The sequence below is a fragment of the Gymnoscopelus microlampas genome, assembly GCF_963454915.1.
Source record: "Gymnoscopelus microlampas genome assembly, chromosome: 20".
Lineage (NCBI taxonomy): Eukaryota > Metazoa > Chordata > Actinopteri > Myctophiformes > Myctophidae > Gymnoscopelus > Gymnoscopelus microlampas.
The window spans coordinates 17,345,618-17,356,930 of record NC_139957.1 but is presented as its reverse complement, the minus strand read 5'-3'; the positions used below and the strand labels follow the sequence as shown (position 1 = coordinate 17,356,930).

At 41.8% G+C, this 11,313-nt stretch overlaps 1 protein-coding gene across 1 annotated transcript; it reads left to right on the top strand.

The window, feature by feature from the left end:
- The first annotated feature begins 804 nt into the window (after positions 1-804).
- Positions 805-11,129, top strand: slc39a9 (solute carrier family 39 member 9). Its single transcript, XM_084045722.1, has 7 exons — positions 805-1,392; positions 1,756-1,864; positions 4,741-4,944; positions 6,793-6,861; positions 7,116-7,201; positions 7,327-7,461; positions 7,992-11,129. The coding sequence occupies exons 1-7, from the start codon at positions 1,294-1,296 to the stop codon at positions 8,217-8,219; spliced, it is 930 nt and encodes a 309-aa protein (XP_083901848.1). The 5' UTR covers positions 805-1,293; the 3' UTR covers positions 8,220-11,129.
- The last annotated feature ends 184 nt before the right edge of the window (positions 11,130-11,313 follow it).

The window sequence follows — 11,313 nt, the reverse complement described above, 5'->3', positions numbered from 1 at the left end:
AAAAGCCAGATTATGTATTTTACTTGTTTGTTTTCTTCTCCAGTGTATGGGACACGTTTTTGCTTTAATTTACTGTTGTCATCATGTCAAAGGCACTGCTCCGTTGTGTGAACTAATGAATAAAATACCTTTTTAGAAAAATGAAAAATGTATAAAATATCTGTTCTCCTTACTGTTGTGCTCTTTGAAATGCCATAATGTGGCTAGTAGAGTATAAGGTATTTTGACACGAAAACGTACCATCACATTGTATGGATATAGCAACACTACTATAACGTGTAGAACAGGAGGACGTGGCATGTTTGACATGACGTTAAGTTTAGAAGGGGGCGGGGCGGGAGGTTACCCGGAAGTGCTTTTATTCGGCACCAAACAAGCTAGCAACAGTGTTGCCATGTTCGCTTATTATAAGTGACTTGTGGCTTGTTTTTCTGTAAAGTTGCTTGTAAATTATTGGTGGCTGTGTTTTTTTGGGGGGCTTGTTTCTTAAGTGTAGTTGCCTATTTGGGCTTGTTTGCTAATGTTTAAACCAGTGGCTCTCGATTTTCAAGTCAAGGACCCCCAAATGAATATGTATTTGTCTGCAGACCCTCCCACCCCATCCAAAAATATTTTTTTGCCAGGGAGCCCCCCGCCCTCCATACAATATTTTTTTAATGTTTAAATGTTCAAAAAATAGCAGACCTACAAGCTCATAACTATGCGACGCGTTATGAGCTTGTAGGTCGGCTGCCTAGTCGTTCTTTTTTGGTGCTTGTTTTTATAGACCCGGTTGCTTGTTTCTCTCGCAAAACCTGGCAACACTTGTAGGCAATCGATTAGCCATTTAGCCTCTAGTCAACACGGGTATATCATCACATAACATGATGACACACGCCTCCTGCATGGCTTCATATTGTTAAAGGAGAATGATGTGGTAAATTGTGGTACGTTGTACATGAAAGACAGCGTGCCGGTACATGTTAGCTTGTGCTTTTTAAATATCTATAGCTCAGCTGAACTGGTGGTGAGGCCAGATGCTGCATCCATCGTCTTTGAACCGAGCTAACCTAGCTTAGATGCTAGCCAGGTAGCAACCTTTAGCTAGCACCAAAAGGAGGAAACAAACTCGCTGATTATATAAGAAACGTCAACAGTTCCACAGGTTGACATGTATGTGACATAGGCGCACACTGGACTCATAAGGTCTTTAAGTAAATGTTAAGTAAACGTTAACAAGTTTGAAGTTGGATTGATAAAGTATTTAGCTTTGCAGCAGCAGCACAGTCTAGGCAACACACGTCTGCAGTTATTATGATGGACGATTTAGGCTCGATCAGTGTGCTGTCTCTGTCCATGTTGGTGGGATGTTATGTCGCTGGGACCATACCTCTGGCTGTCAACTTTTCAGAGGTGAGTGCAATCTTTACACACGGCAGCTTTGCCTTCGTTAAGTTCCAAGGATGTGCAAAATGTCACCGAATGGACCCGTGCCGTTCACTTAAGTTATTGGTTTTCAATCTCAACCTTTCCAGGCCATGACCCCCCAAAAGAATCATATTTGAACTGGGGACCCCCCACCCTGACAAGCACTTGGAATGTAGGAGTTGAGGCATTCAACTTTCGATTCCATAGATAATTATTGTGAAAATAGCAGGTCTACAAGCTGAGCGAGGCGTTGTGAGTTTGTAGATCGGCTATTATCAATGTCCAAAACGAATAGACATTTCTTGCCTCAACAATAACTACCACTGCTTTTCACTTGGTTGCTTGCAGGAGAAGCTGAAGCTGGTGACAGTGCTTGGAGCAGGCCTTCTGTGTGGCACAGCACTGGCTGTCATCATCCCTGAAGGGGTTCATGCTCTCTACGAAGAGGTCCTAGAACGTGAGTTCTGATCTCCAACATTAGAATCTCTGCTTCCTTCTTGATGGACCAGTGGTTCTCAAACTTTGAAATTTCTACTTTTCAAGAACCCCCTTTAACTCTGAGAGTGTACAACGGGCCCATTTGGTTCCATTTGTACACTCTCAGAGTTAGAGTTACAGACTTGTAAGGGTCAATTTAGAACCCCATCAAGGACCGCTGATGTAGACACATTTTATGGTGTGTACTTATTAACTCGCATTTAATGACTTGCAGACAAATGTAAGTAGCATGTGTCCCGATTTTAAAGCTGTAATCCTTATTTGTTATTTTAATGAATAAACCTTATTTTAACCAATCTGTATGGTGGAGTATGGTCCAACAATATAACTAGCACATCTGCAGTGGTTGGCGGTGGTCTCTCTCCTCTTCCATTTAGACATTGGTGTCAGGGAGGACACCTACTGGTACTGCCTGAAGAGCATAAGCTCAGAATTTCACCCAGTCAAGTGTGCGTTCCATCTTAGCTCAGCAATCAAAATCCCAGGAATTACATACATTTTATGAATTGCCACTTTAAGTATAATAAATAGAGTCCTGAGATAGAGGAGTCTCTGTTATATGACTCATAGCTCAAATTCTGCTTGGGCTGTTGACTGAGGTCATGGGTACAGCTTGGGAACGTCTGCGGTAGAGTATGTTCTATTGCTTTTACCAGTTTGATCTGATTGAGTTAGATAGGACAATCTTCCCAACACAAACGGATAGATTGATGTCTTCATTGATCATTAAGTAAAATCACATGTCACATGCATACATTTGTAACAAACATCTGACCCACCTTAATCAACAGCATAACACAAAAAAAGCCTACAGCTTGTTTCCATTGTGGTCCCTCAGTATGAGGTGTGTATTATGACATGTAGTGTGGTGTAGTGGTGGGAAAAAAGGTTCATTTCAGTGAACGAACGATTTCGTTCACGTTCACGCCACGGCAATGATTCGTTCAAATGATTCGTTCACGTTCTCGTTCAGTAACGCTATTTTCTAGTATTCAAAATTTACTCGAGTAAAAGTACAAAAGTATTGGCATTAAAATATACACTTAAAGTACCAAAAGTAAAAGTACTAACATTTGAAAATGGCCGATCTAGATCTGCTATTTTCAAATAGCCTAGGTATAAAATAGGGCTAAAGTGGTTCATGTATGTTTTATAATGTGTGTAAAACACCATCGCGGGAGCGTCTTTTTAGCCGCATGCGCTAGCGAGCGGCTCTGTAAACAGCACCAGTCTCTTTCCGACACCTGAGTAAAAAGTGTCGACACCTGAGTGTCATTGGCTGTCCTGGCTGTCCATCACACTTCCCCGTTTTTAAGCTCCCCTTTTAAGCCAATGGGGAGACGAAAATGTAATGGACACGTTAGTCAACGAATTAGACGAGACGAAAATGTTAGGGCGGGACGAATGGAGAAGAGATCCAATCAGAATTACTCTTTTTGAGGGACTAGTTGGGAAGGGAACCAATCAGAACGATCCTCATTGTTAGTTAGGTCTATCCACCCGGAAGCACACCATATTAGGGGCCAGCATGGACGAACATCACAACAAGGCAACACACGGAGTTACACAGCAGAGAGAGAGAGAAAGGGAGACAGCTTCAGCCCAGGAGGGTTAGCCTAAATGCTAGCGTGCTTCATTAGACCTAGTTTGCCTATTAAGTTATTATTTGCCCATGTTCACACTGACTTCAATCTTAGCTATTGTTGGGAAGACCCGTGTGGTGTCACAAAATGTTGCCACCACTTATATAAAAAACTTTAGAGCGTTAATTTGCGACGCTAAATGTTGCCAGGTTTGGCGAGAGAAACAAGCAATCCAAAAAACAAGTAATCAGGTCTATGAAAAGATTGGGGCCAAAAAAGCCTGGCACAAGCGGCTTTATTATGACTTTGGTCATACTTGTTTTTACATCGCGCGTGAACCTAACAGTTTCAGAAAGTGAACGAACTCGTTCACGTTCGCGGCAATGAACTAGTTATTTTGAACGAATCAGTCATGAACGACACATCACTAGTGTTGTGCTGTTGGGTGCATGAGTGTTGGAAGGGCTTCCAAACTGGCCCAAAATAATGGAAAATACAATATATCCAACCAAGTAGGAAGCTCCTTGCATGCAACAAAATGTGTATTAGTACTATTAAAGTAGTGCACAAAAATGACAGAATTCAGACTGCGCTGACTTAACCACATGGACCCTAGCTCCCAATTTTGGGCATCCCATTATAGGCGAACATTCAGGGATAACGGGTGGACATTCACCTAAATTAGCAGATCTACAACCTTGCCTGCGTTATGTTTTGACCTTATAGGCTATTTTTGCTATTTGATGTACGAATAAGTATATATGGTTTAAGTAGCTAAGAAGTCAGGAATTCAACACAGTAGGCTGCAGACATTCAAGCAGCAGCACTGCACAAAAAATATATGGTTGCATGGAAGGAGCTTCCTACTTAGATGGAGAACAAAGTTCAACATGCAATGATAGTCTACTGTTTACACTATGTGTTTGTTGTGCAACACTGACTGTTAAGCACAAACAGTTGGCCCAGTTAATTTTCAAGCCTTATTTACATTGTCAGAAAACCATGATGTTCCACACAATGTTTTGAAGTGTTGTCTGTCTTATGTCTGGATTTCTGTCTCTTCATTAATGTACTATTAAAGGAAATAGTAACTCTAAGTCATGCCATGGTTAGTGATGTTAGGGGTTTTCAACTATCTAAGGATCTCGCGTTATATTTATGTGTGTGTGTGTGTGTGTGTGTGTGTGTGTGTGTGTGTGTGTGCGTGTGCGTGTGCGCTGTCTGTCTGTTCTCTTCACTTGTCTGACTGTAGGGGGGCACCATACTCACAGCCAGGCAGGAGTGGTAGAGGTGTCTGAGTCGAAGGGGGAGGCAGAAGCAGGCTTGGGGCCCAGTGTGGAACATGCCCACGGCCACGAGCAGCTCCATGCCTACATTGGAGTTTCTCTGGTACTTGGCTTTGTCTTCATGCTGCTGGTGGACCAGATAGGATCCTCCCATGTGCACAACAGTGATGGTCAGTTGTGTGTGTGTGTGTGTGTGTCAGAGGTCGCGTTAGTCCGATAATTGCCGGTTTTGACCGTTTTTTTATGACAAAGACCGGAAAAAATTAATCTCTCCGGACATCCTGACCGGTTGATAATGACACAGCTGTTCATTAATTATCACCGCAAAATTAGGCACATTTCAAATCCTCTGCTTTGCAAGCTCGCTCTCTCTCTCTCTCTCTCTCCCTCTCTCTCGCGCTCTCTCGCTCGCTCGCTCTTTCTCTCTCTCTCTTAACAGCGTGCGTGTGTTTCTGGGAGAGAGAGAGACGTAGAACTAAAATAATTTGTCACACGCTGTTAGGTTACACCTATTTCCTGTTACTAGTAACCAGTGTAAAATGTGCTGCATTGGGCGGTAAATGGGAGACACTTTATTGTGAAGGTAGCCTACAACAGGAAAAAGAGAGCTAGTTGTTGCTGCTGCTGCGTACAGACTGCGGTCTCGGCAGACAGACAGAGACACCGCGGTCCGGTTACAAGTTACATTATATAAAGTTGTGTATTTAACAGCCAGTTACACACAAGTTGTATCATTACGAGTTAGAATAGATCACAGATACTAGGCTAATACAAGGGCACTTGTGAGTAAAGTTGGCAAGTTGCCCTACAGTTTAAACAACAGTGCAGGTTGAAGATGAAATCTAACACAGATGCGTAAATACTCTTCACAACAGCTATAGGCTACTGCAACTATGGCATCGAGCTGAAACATGACGTTAATCATAATCGTGGACCTATTTTTAACTCTATGAGGTGGACACGTTAAAACGTTACCACTTTGAACTGAATAGCTCTATGAGGAGACGTCGAGACGACAAGATTCTCACAACTCATCAACTTTCCCACGGCTGTCCCAACTAGACGCACGGACGGCATCCACTGTCTAACTATACAGCATAACCTCCTCTTGTGAGTGAGTAGTGGTCTATAATGTATTGCCCTAACAGGTCAGCTGAGCCACATTATGAAGGATTAATCTGAAATGCCCAATTTTGTGCAGTGCCCTTTGATTAGAAAACGCAATTGATTATTGAGAAACCATTACGCACGCAGCATGCGCAAATGGTAATGTAGGTAATTAATGTATTTGTGTAAGATGACCCTGCTATATAAAATGTGTATATTATGATGGTTCATGTTCAAATAGCTTAATCCAAAATATAATGCTGTAGGCCTAATTGTTATGCTGTATTTACGCACCTGCTTGTCATTAATGCATAAAAATAATTATGACCGTTATTTTTGTCAGATGTCCGGTAAATTTGAATCCTTCCGGACATTGGGACCGGCAGATTAAAATCCTAGCGCGACCCCTGGTGTGTGTGTGTATGTACACTGTATCTATGCGTTTGTCTGTCTGGTTCTTATTAGCCCCTATCCATCTCTGTTTCAAGTGTAAATGATCTTTTTCATATTATTATGAACTTGCCATTTTTATCCCATCTTTGTGTATTATGACTTTCCAAGCAGTCGTATTGAACGTAGCTAGCACAGAAATGCATAGATCTCATAAGTAAAGTAAATAGCCATGTGGCCCATAGGGTAGGAGCCTATATCCTGTTTCTGTAGCTCGAGGCAGCTTGATGTACAAATACACCCCCTGGACATGATGCTAGTATGTCATGACGTTACTATGTCTCTGTGACTTACAGTACCTCCCAATTCAACCCTTAAAAATGGTGTGTGTGTGTGTGTGTGTGTGTGTGTGTGTGTGTGTGTGTGTGTGTATACAGTGTGTAATTGTGTATGTATATATACCTGTATGGTGAGTTGTGTTCATCACAGATGTCTCTCTGATTTGTATTTGTCATGTTTAGACCCAGAGGCAGCTAGAATCGCATCCTCCAAGATAACCACCACCTTGGGACTTGTGGTCCATGCCGCAGGTAGATTTGACACTCGATGATGCACAGAATATGCGATTGTTATCATGTTTAACTTGAGGGTTTTGGGAAACCAAGGTAGAGGGTTCAACTAGCCAGATACTGGTAAATTTAGTCAAGTCAGTCTGTTGTACCTGCCACTGTTGGGTAATCAAATATAATTTTACACATTAGATTTTTATACCACTACTAATGGTCAATTCCTACAATGTTCTAGCTTGTATAAATTAATCTGTGTCTTTGTACTTATCCTCCAGCGGATGGTGTGGCCCTCGGAGCGGCTGCCTCCACCTCCCAGACCAGTGTTCAGCTCATTGTCTTTGTGGCCATCATGTTGCACAAGGTAATACTGACCAGAATACTTCTAAAACACAAAACCGTTATCATTGTGGGGATTGACTAAAATGTGTGAACATAAATGTGCATGCAAAACTGTGTATATCCTAAAAACCCTGTGTTATTTGCAAGGCCCCAGCTGCATTTGGCCTGGTGTCCTTCCTCATGCACGCCGGTCTGGAGAGGAACCGCATTCGCAAACATCTCCTCGTGTTTGCCTTGGCAGCACCGGTCCTTGCCATGCTCACCTTCTTGGGTCTCAGTCAGGTAGGATTTTTTTAACCTTAGCATGGATACTCTTTAGAGTGACACTGTACTTGACACTAGTGTTTGAATGCCCTGAAAAACATTTATTTAATACCATGTCCTATCGCACGGCAGAAAAACGCAACAAAATATGAGGTATAAAAAATGTGAATACTAGCCGACACCAACTGGCAACTCCGGGGCTCCGGGATGCCTGACCTCCACTCCCCCCTGTCTAGCATTAGGGTCTTATGCTCTAATATCCTTTCTGGTATCCTTTGCCTTTCCTTGTTCATTCAAACAGTACTTCTCTCTTTGTGTGAGGTGCCGTTCTGGACAAAAGTCAAGCCATTTGCAATGAAACGGCTGTGTGTGATGAGTTATGGGATGTACACATGAATGTAAAAAAAAAAAGGCATGTTCCCATTTGTAATTAAATGGAGTTGTATATCTAACGATTGAGAAATCACATCCGTCCTTGTGTCCCTCTGCCTGCTCTATCTCCATAACCATAACATTTGAACCCTCCTGTAATCTCTTCCCCTCTACAGAGCAGTAAGGAGGCCCTGTCGGACGTGAACGCCACCGGTGTGGCCATGCTCTTCTCAGCGGGTACTTTCCTTTATGTGGCTACAGTTCACGTCCTGCCCGAGGTCGGCGGTGCCGGCCACAGCCACACAGGAGGGAACGGAGGGAAGGGACTAAGCAAGGTGGAGGTGGTAGCTCTGGTCCTGGGGTGCCTTATTCCCCTAGTTCTATCTGTCGGCCACCATCATTAGACCCCAGAACTGAAGTACCGGGGGGGGAATGAAAAAGGCTTTGAGGGAATGAAGAGAAAAGACAAACAGAGACCTCACACATCACGGATCTTAAATGTTTTTATTACTTTTGGTAATCTGTTGATGGGTCTGCTCAGACCAAAGCTTGCTCTAGTTTGACTGAGATGGATACCATGAGGCTCAGAGCTGAACTTGTACCAAGAACAGTTGTGGATGGATGAGGAAGTTGGGAATCTTAAGTCAGTGCCGCTACAACCCTCTTTCTCAGTGATCCTTAAGTACACAAACACACAAAGAAGCGTTTTGTGCTGAGACTGTTCACAAAAACTTTACAAAACCATGTACATCTATTAATTCCAGCAAAAATATAGTTCCTTTTGTTTGTTTTTTTAAACCAGGGGTGCACCCTTTAGGTTCAAATATCGCAATGGAGTCATGCTTCATTGTTACATAATGTTCAAATTCAAAATGAGCAATCCTGATTTCATTATTATGTTTTCTTAGATGGCAGTTGTCTAGTGAGATTTCAATTATCTTGATTTGAACTTGTGGACATAGGGAGGAAAGTGTAATTTTTTACCATTGTACAGAGTGGCTTTATATCCATCATTATCTAAATAAATTACACAGGTCTGTCTGAATGTTAAAGTGCCATAATAACAAGTAAAGTAGGAGTGGATACTTTTATTGTCGTAAGGACATCATGTTTTTATGTTGGTAAATTATCCTTATTTATTGTCTCGCCAGGGAAATTCTCAGTTTCTTTGCTTCAGTCATTCAACGAGCTACAGGAAGCATGGTGGGGGGAATGTACACCTGTCACCAGACAAAAACAGTCAAGTACATCTTTGCTGTGGCTGGGGACACTTTTGGAGTTCCTTTTCTTACAATCTAGTCGGTGGCTTACACATTCACTGATGTTTCAGCCACTGTGGCCTGTGGTTCAGTCCATGCAACACCTGCTTCAAATCTTGCAACGTGGCAGAACTTAGACCAGCCTCAAAACATGACCAACCCTTGAGAGTCCCTGTTTCAATCATGTGTTCAGTTGTTGAATCTTGTTTTTTTAGTTTCTTTCTACCTGAAAACGAATTCTAATAGAACTTGAATTAATTGTACAGAATTATTGATGTGATTGTTTAGAGAGATGTAATGGCTGTTTTGAGGAGGGGTTCAGTATTTCTAATACAGGTGTTGTAACAGTAATACAGTGCCTGGAAAGGGCATTACATGGAAGAACTGAAAATGGAAGGACCATAGGTTAAGTGTGTCTGTTCAGCTCTACAACCCTTTTCAACGTACCAAGGCTACAGTCATTGGCCAAGTTGACTTGTTAATGTCCTCATACGTGAGCAGTCTGCTTACATGTTTGGACTCTGGCTTTGTTTCTCAGGAGTGTAGCAGTGTCTCAGGCTGGAAGGGGACAGAGCTCTACTGTAGAATGTGTTCAAACAGGTTTCTGTGTGATTCACATGATGGGTTGATCTATGTCCTGACATCCCCGACATTAGCTATGTTTCCAATCAAGTGAACTGTAATTGTAAATCTTGAACTTTCATTTTCTACTTTACGGTACTCACCTGAGGGGAAAGTTTTGATTTCGTTGGCCAAGATTTTTTGCGACGAAATACAATAAATAATGTCAGTCATCTTTCCAAATATTTAACATAGCCCTTTCTGATGGAGCTCCTTGGTTATTCAGGTAGCCAATTGTCACATTTTCAAACTTAACATGAAAACCCCTTATTCCTTACAATTATGTGGGAACATAGCTATTGTGTCTTTTACTGTTGCTACTCTCTGACCCAATTTAGTGTAATGAAAGGACTTACATTGATTATGTTGAACCGTAGTTTAATATAAGAATATGTAGGTTGCTTATTCATCAGGACAAATGGGTTGAAGCAGTGAATGTTACTGTAACTGTATCAAGAACAAGAAAGAGGGATATTCATACACCTGGGGGGGGGGAAAGCCTCCAATATTTAAAATTTGCAATGCTTCGGTCACAAACACCTGTCTTTTTATAGTTATAGTTTTACTTTTAAATTATGTTACTGCAAATGTGCCTGCAAAAGCAGAGTCAATGTGTATTGTATATCTATGTATACTGTACAGACCCCCCCCCCCCCCCCCCCCCCCCCCATGAACTCTCACTCACTCACACACATGCAACCAATCGTAATTCTCTCAGTGTGACAGATACTCTGTTTTGTTCCTGGACAAAAGATGTATGGAATTAAATATAGTTATTTTTTTGTTGATGGAGAAGATTTAAACTAAAGGGTTGTACTTACAACTTGTCATTTAGCCACATGAAGCCTAGTGTCCCTATTGTGGGGTGAACATTTGGCAAAAATAGCAGACCGCTTTGCGACTTGTTATGCGCTTATAGATGGGCTATTTTTGGCAAAGAGATTTAGTGTAGAGGGGAAAATTGAGAGGACCAAGTACAGAGCCCTGGGGCACACCGGTATGTAACTAAGTATGTAGGATTTAAGTGGTTAATTACATAACTTCAACTTTCATATGAGATGAAAAAACATTGTTTTAACCACCCATTTCGGATGCCTATGTCTTTGCATAGATAGGAATATGGTGAGATGGGATGGATAGGAATATGGTGAGATGGGATGGGGGCAGTTTGCATGCAGACCTTTAAGCTGCATGACAATTTTGCTTTCTCTTTTTATACTGTAGGTGTTCAAAAGGGACCCCCCCCACCCCCGGCTTTCGGACAAGGATAGGTAGCACTCGGGGTTCCTTTTTGGTTTTGGGGTAAAGGGGTGTCCTTTTTCTTGTCATTCCATGAAGGGTCTGCCTTATTTCCATGTTTTGATTGCAAAAAGCAGTTGAGAAGCAATGTATTTCATGACAAACGGATTAAATTTTGTTTTTGTTTTTTATGAAGTGGTGCAGTCTGAAATGTGATTGTTGTAATGACTGGATTATGGGATAAGTAGAGAGGCCTTAATTATATGATGCTTAAGGGTTTTTTCTGTAATGGGTATGTGCGGGCCACCCACTGAGAAAGAATTTAGCTGTTTTTGATCAAATAAAAAAAAAAGTAAAATTGTTCATTGTATCATAAACA

Coding starts and splice junctions, on each gene's coding strand:
- slc39a9 (XM_084045722.1), top strand. CDS start 1,294: ATGATGGACGATTTAGGCTCGATCAGTGTGCTGTCTCTGTCCATGTTG. Junction 1,865..4,740: donor CTACGAAGAGGTCCTAGAAC/GTGAGTTCTGAT, acceptor GTCTGACTGTAG/GGGGGCACCATACTCACAGC. Junction 6,862..7,115: donor ACTTGTGGTCCATGCCGCAG/GTAGATTTGACA, acceptor CTTATCCTCCAG/CGGATGGTGTGGCCCTCGGA.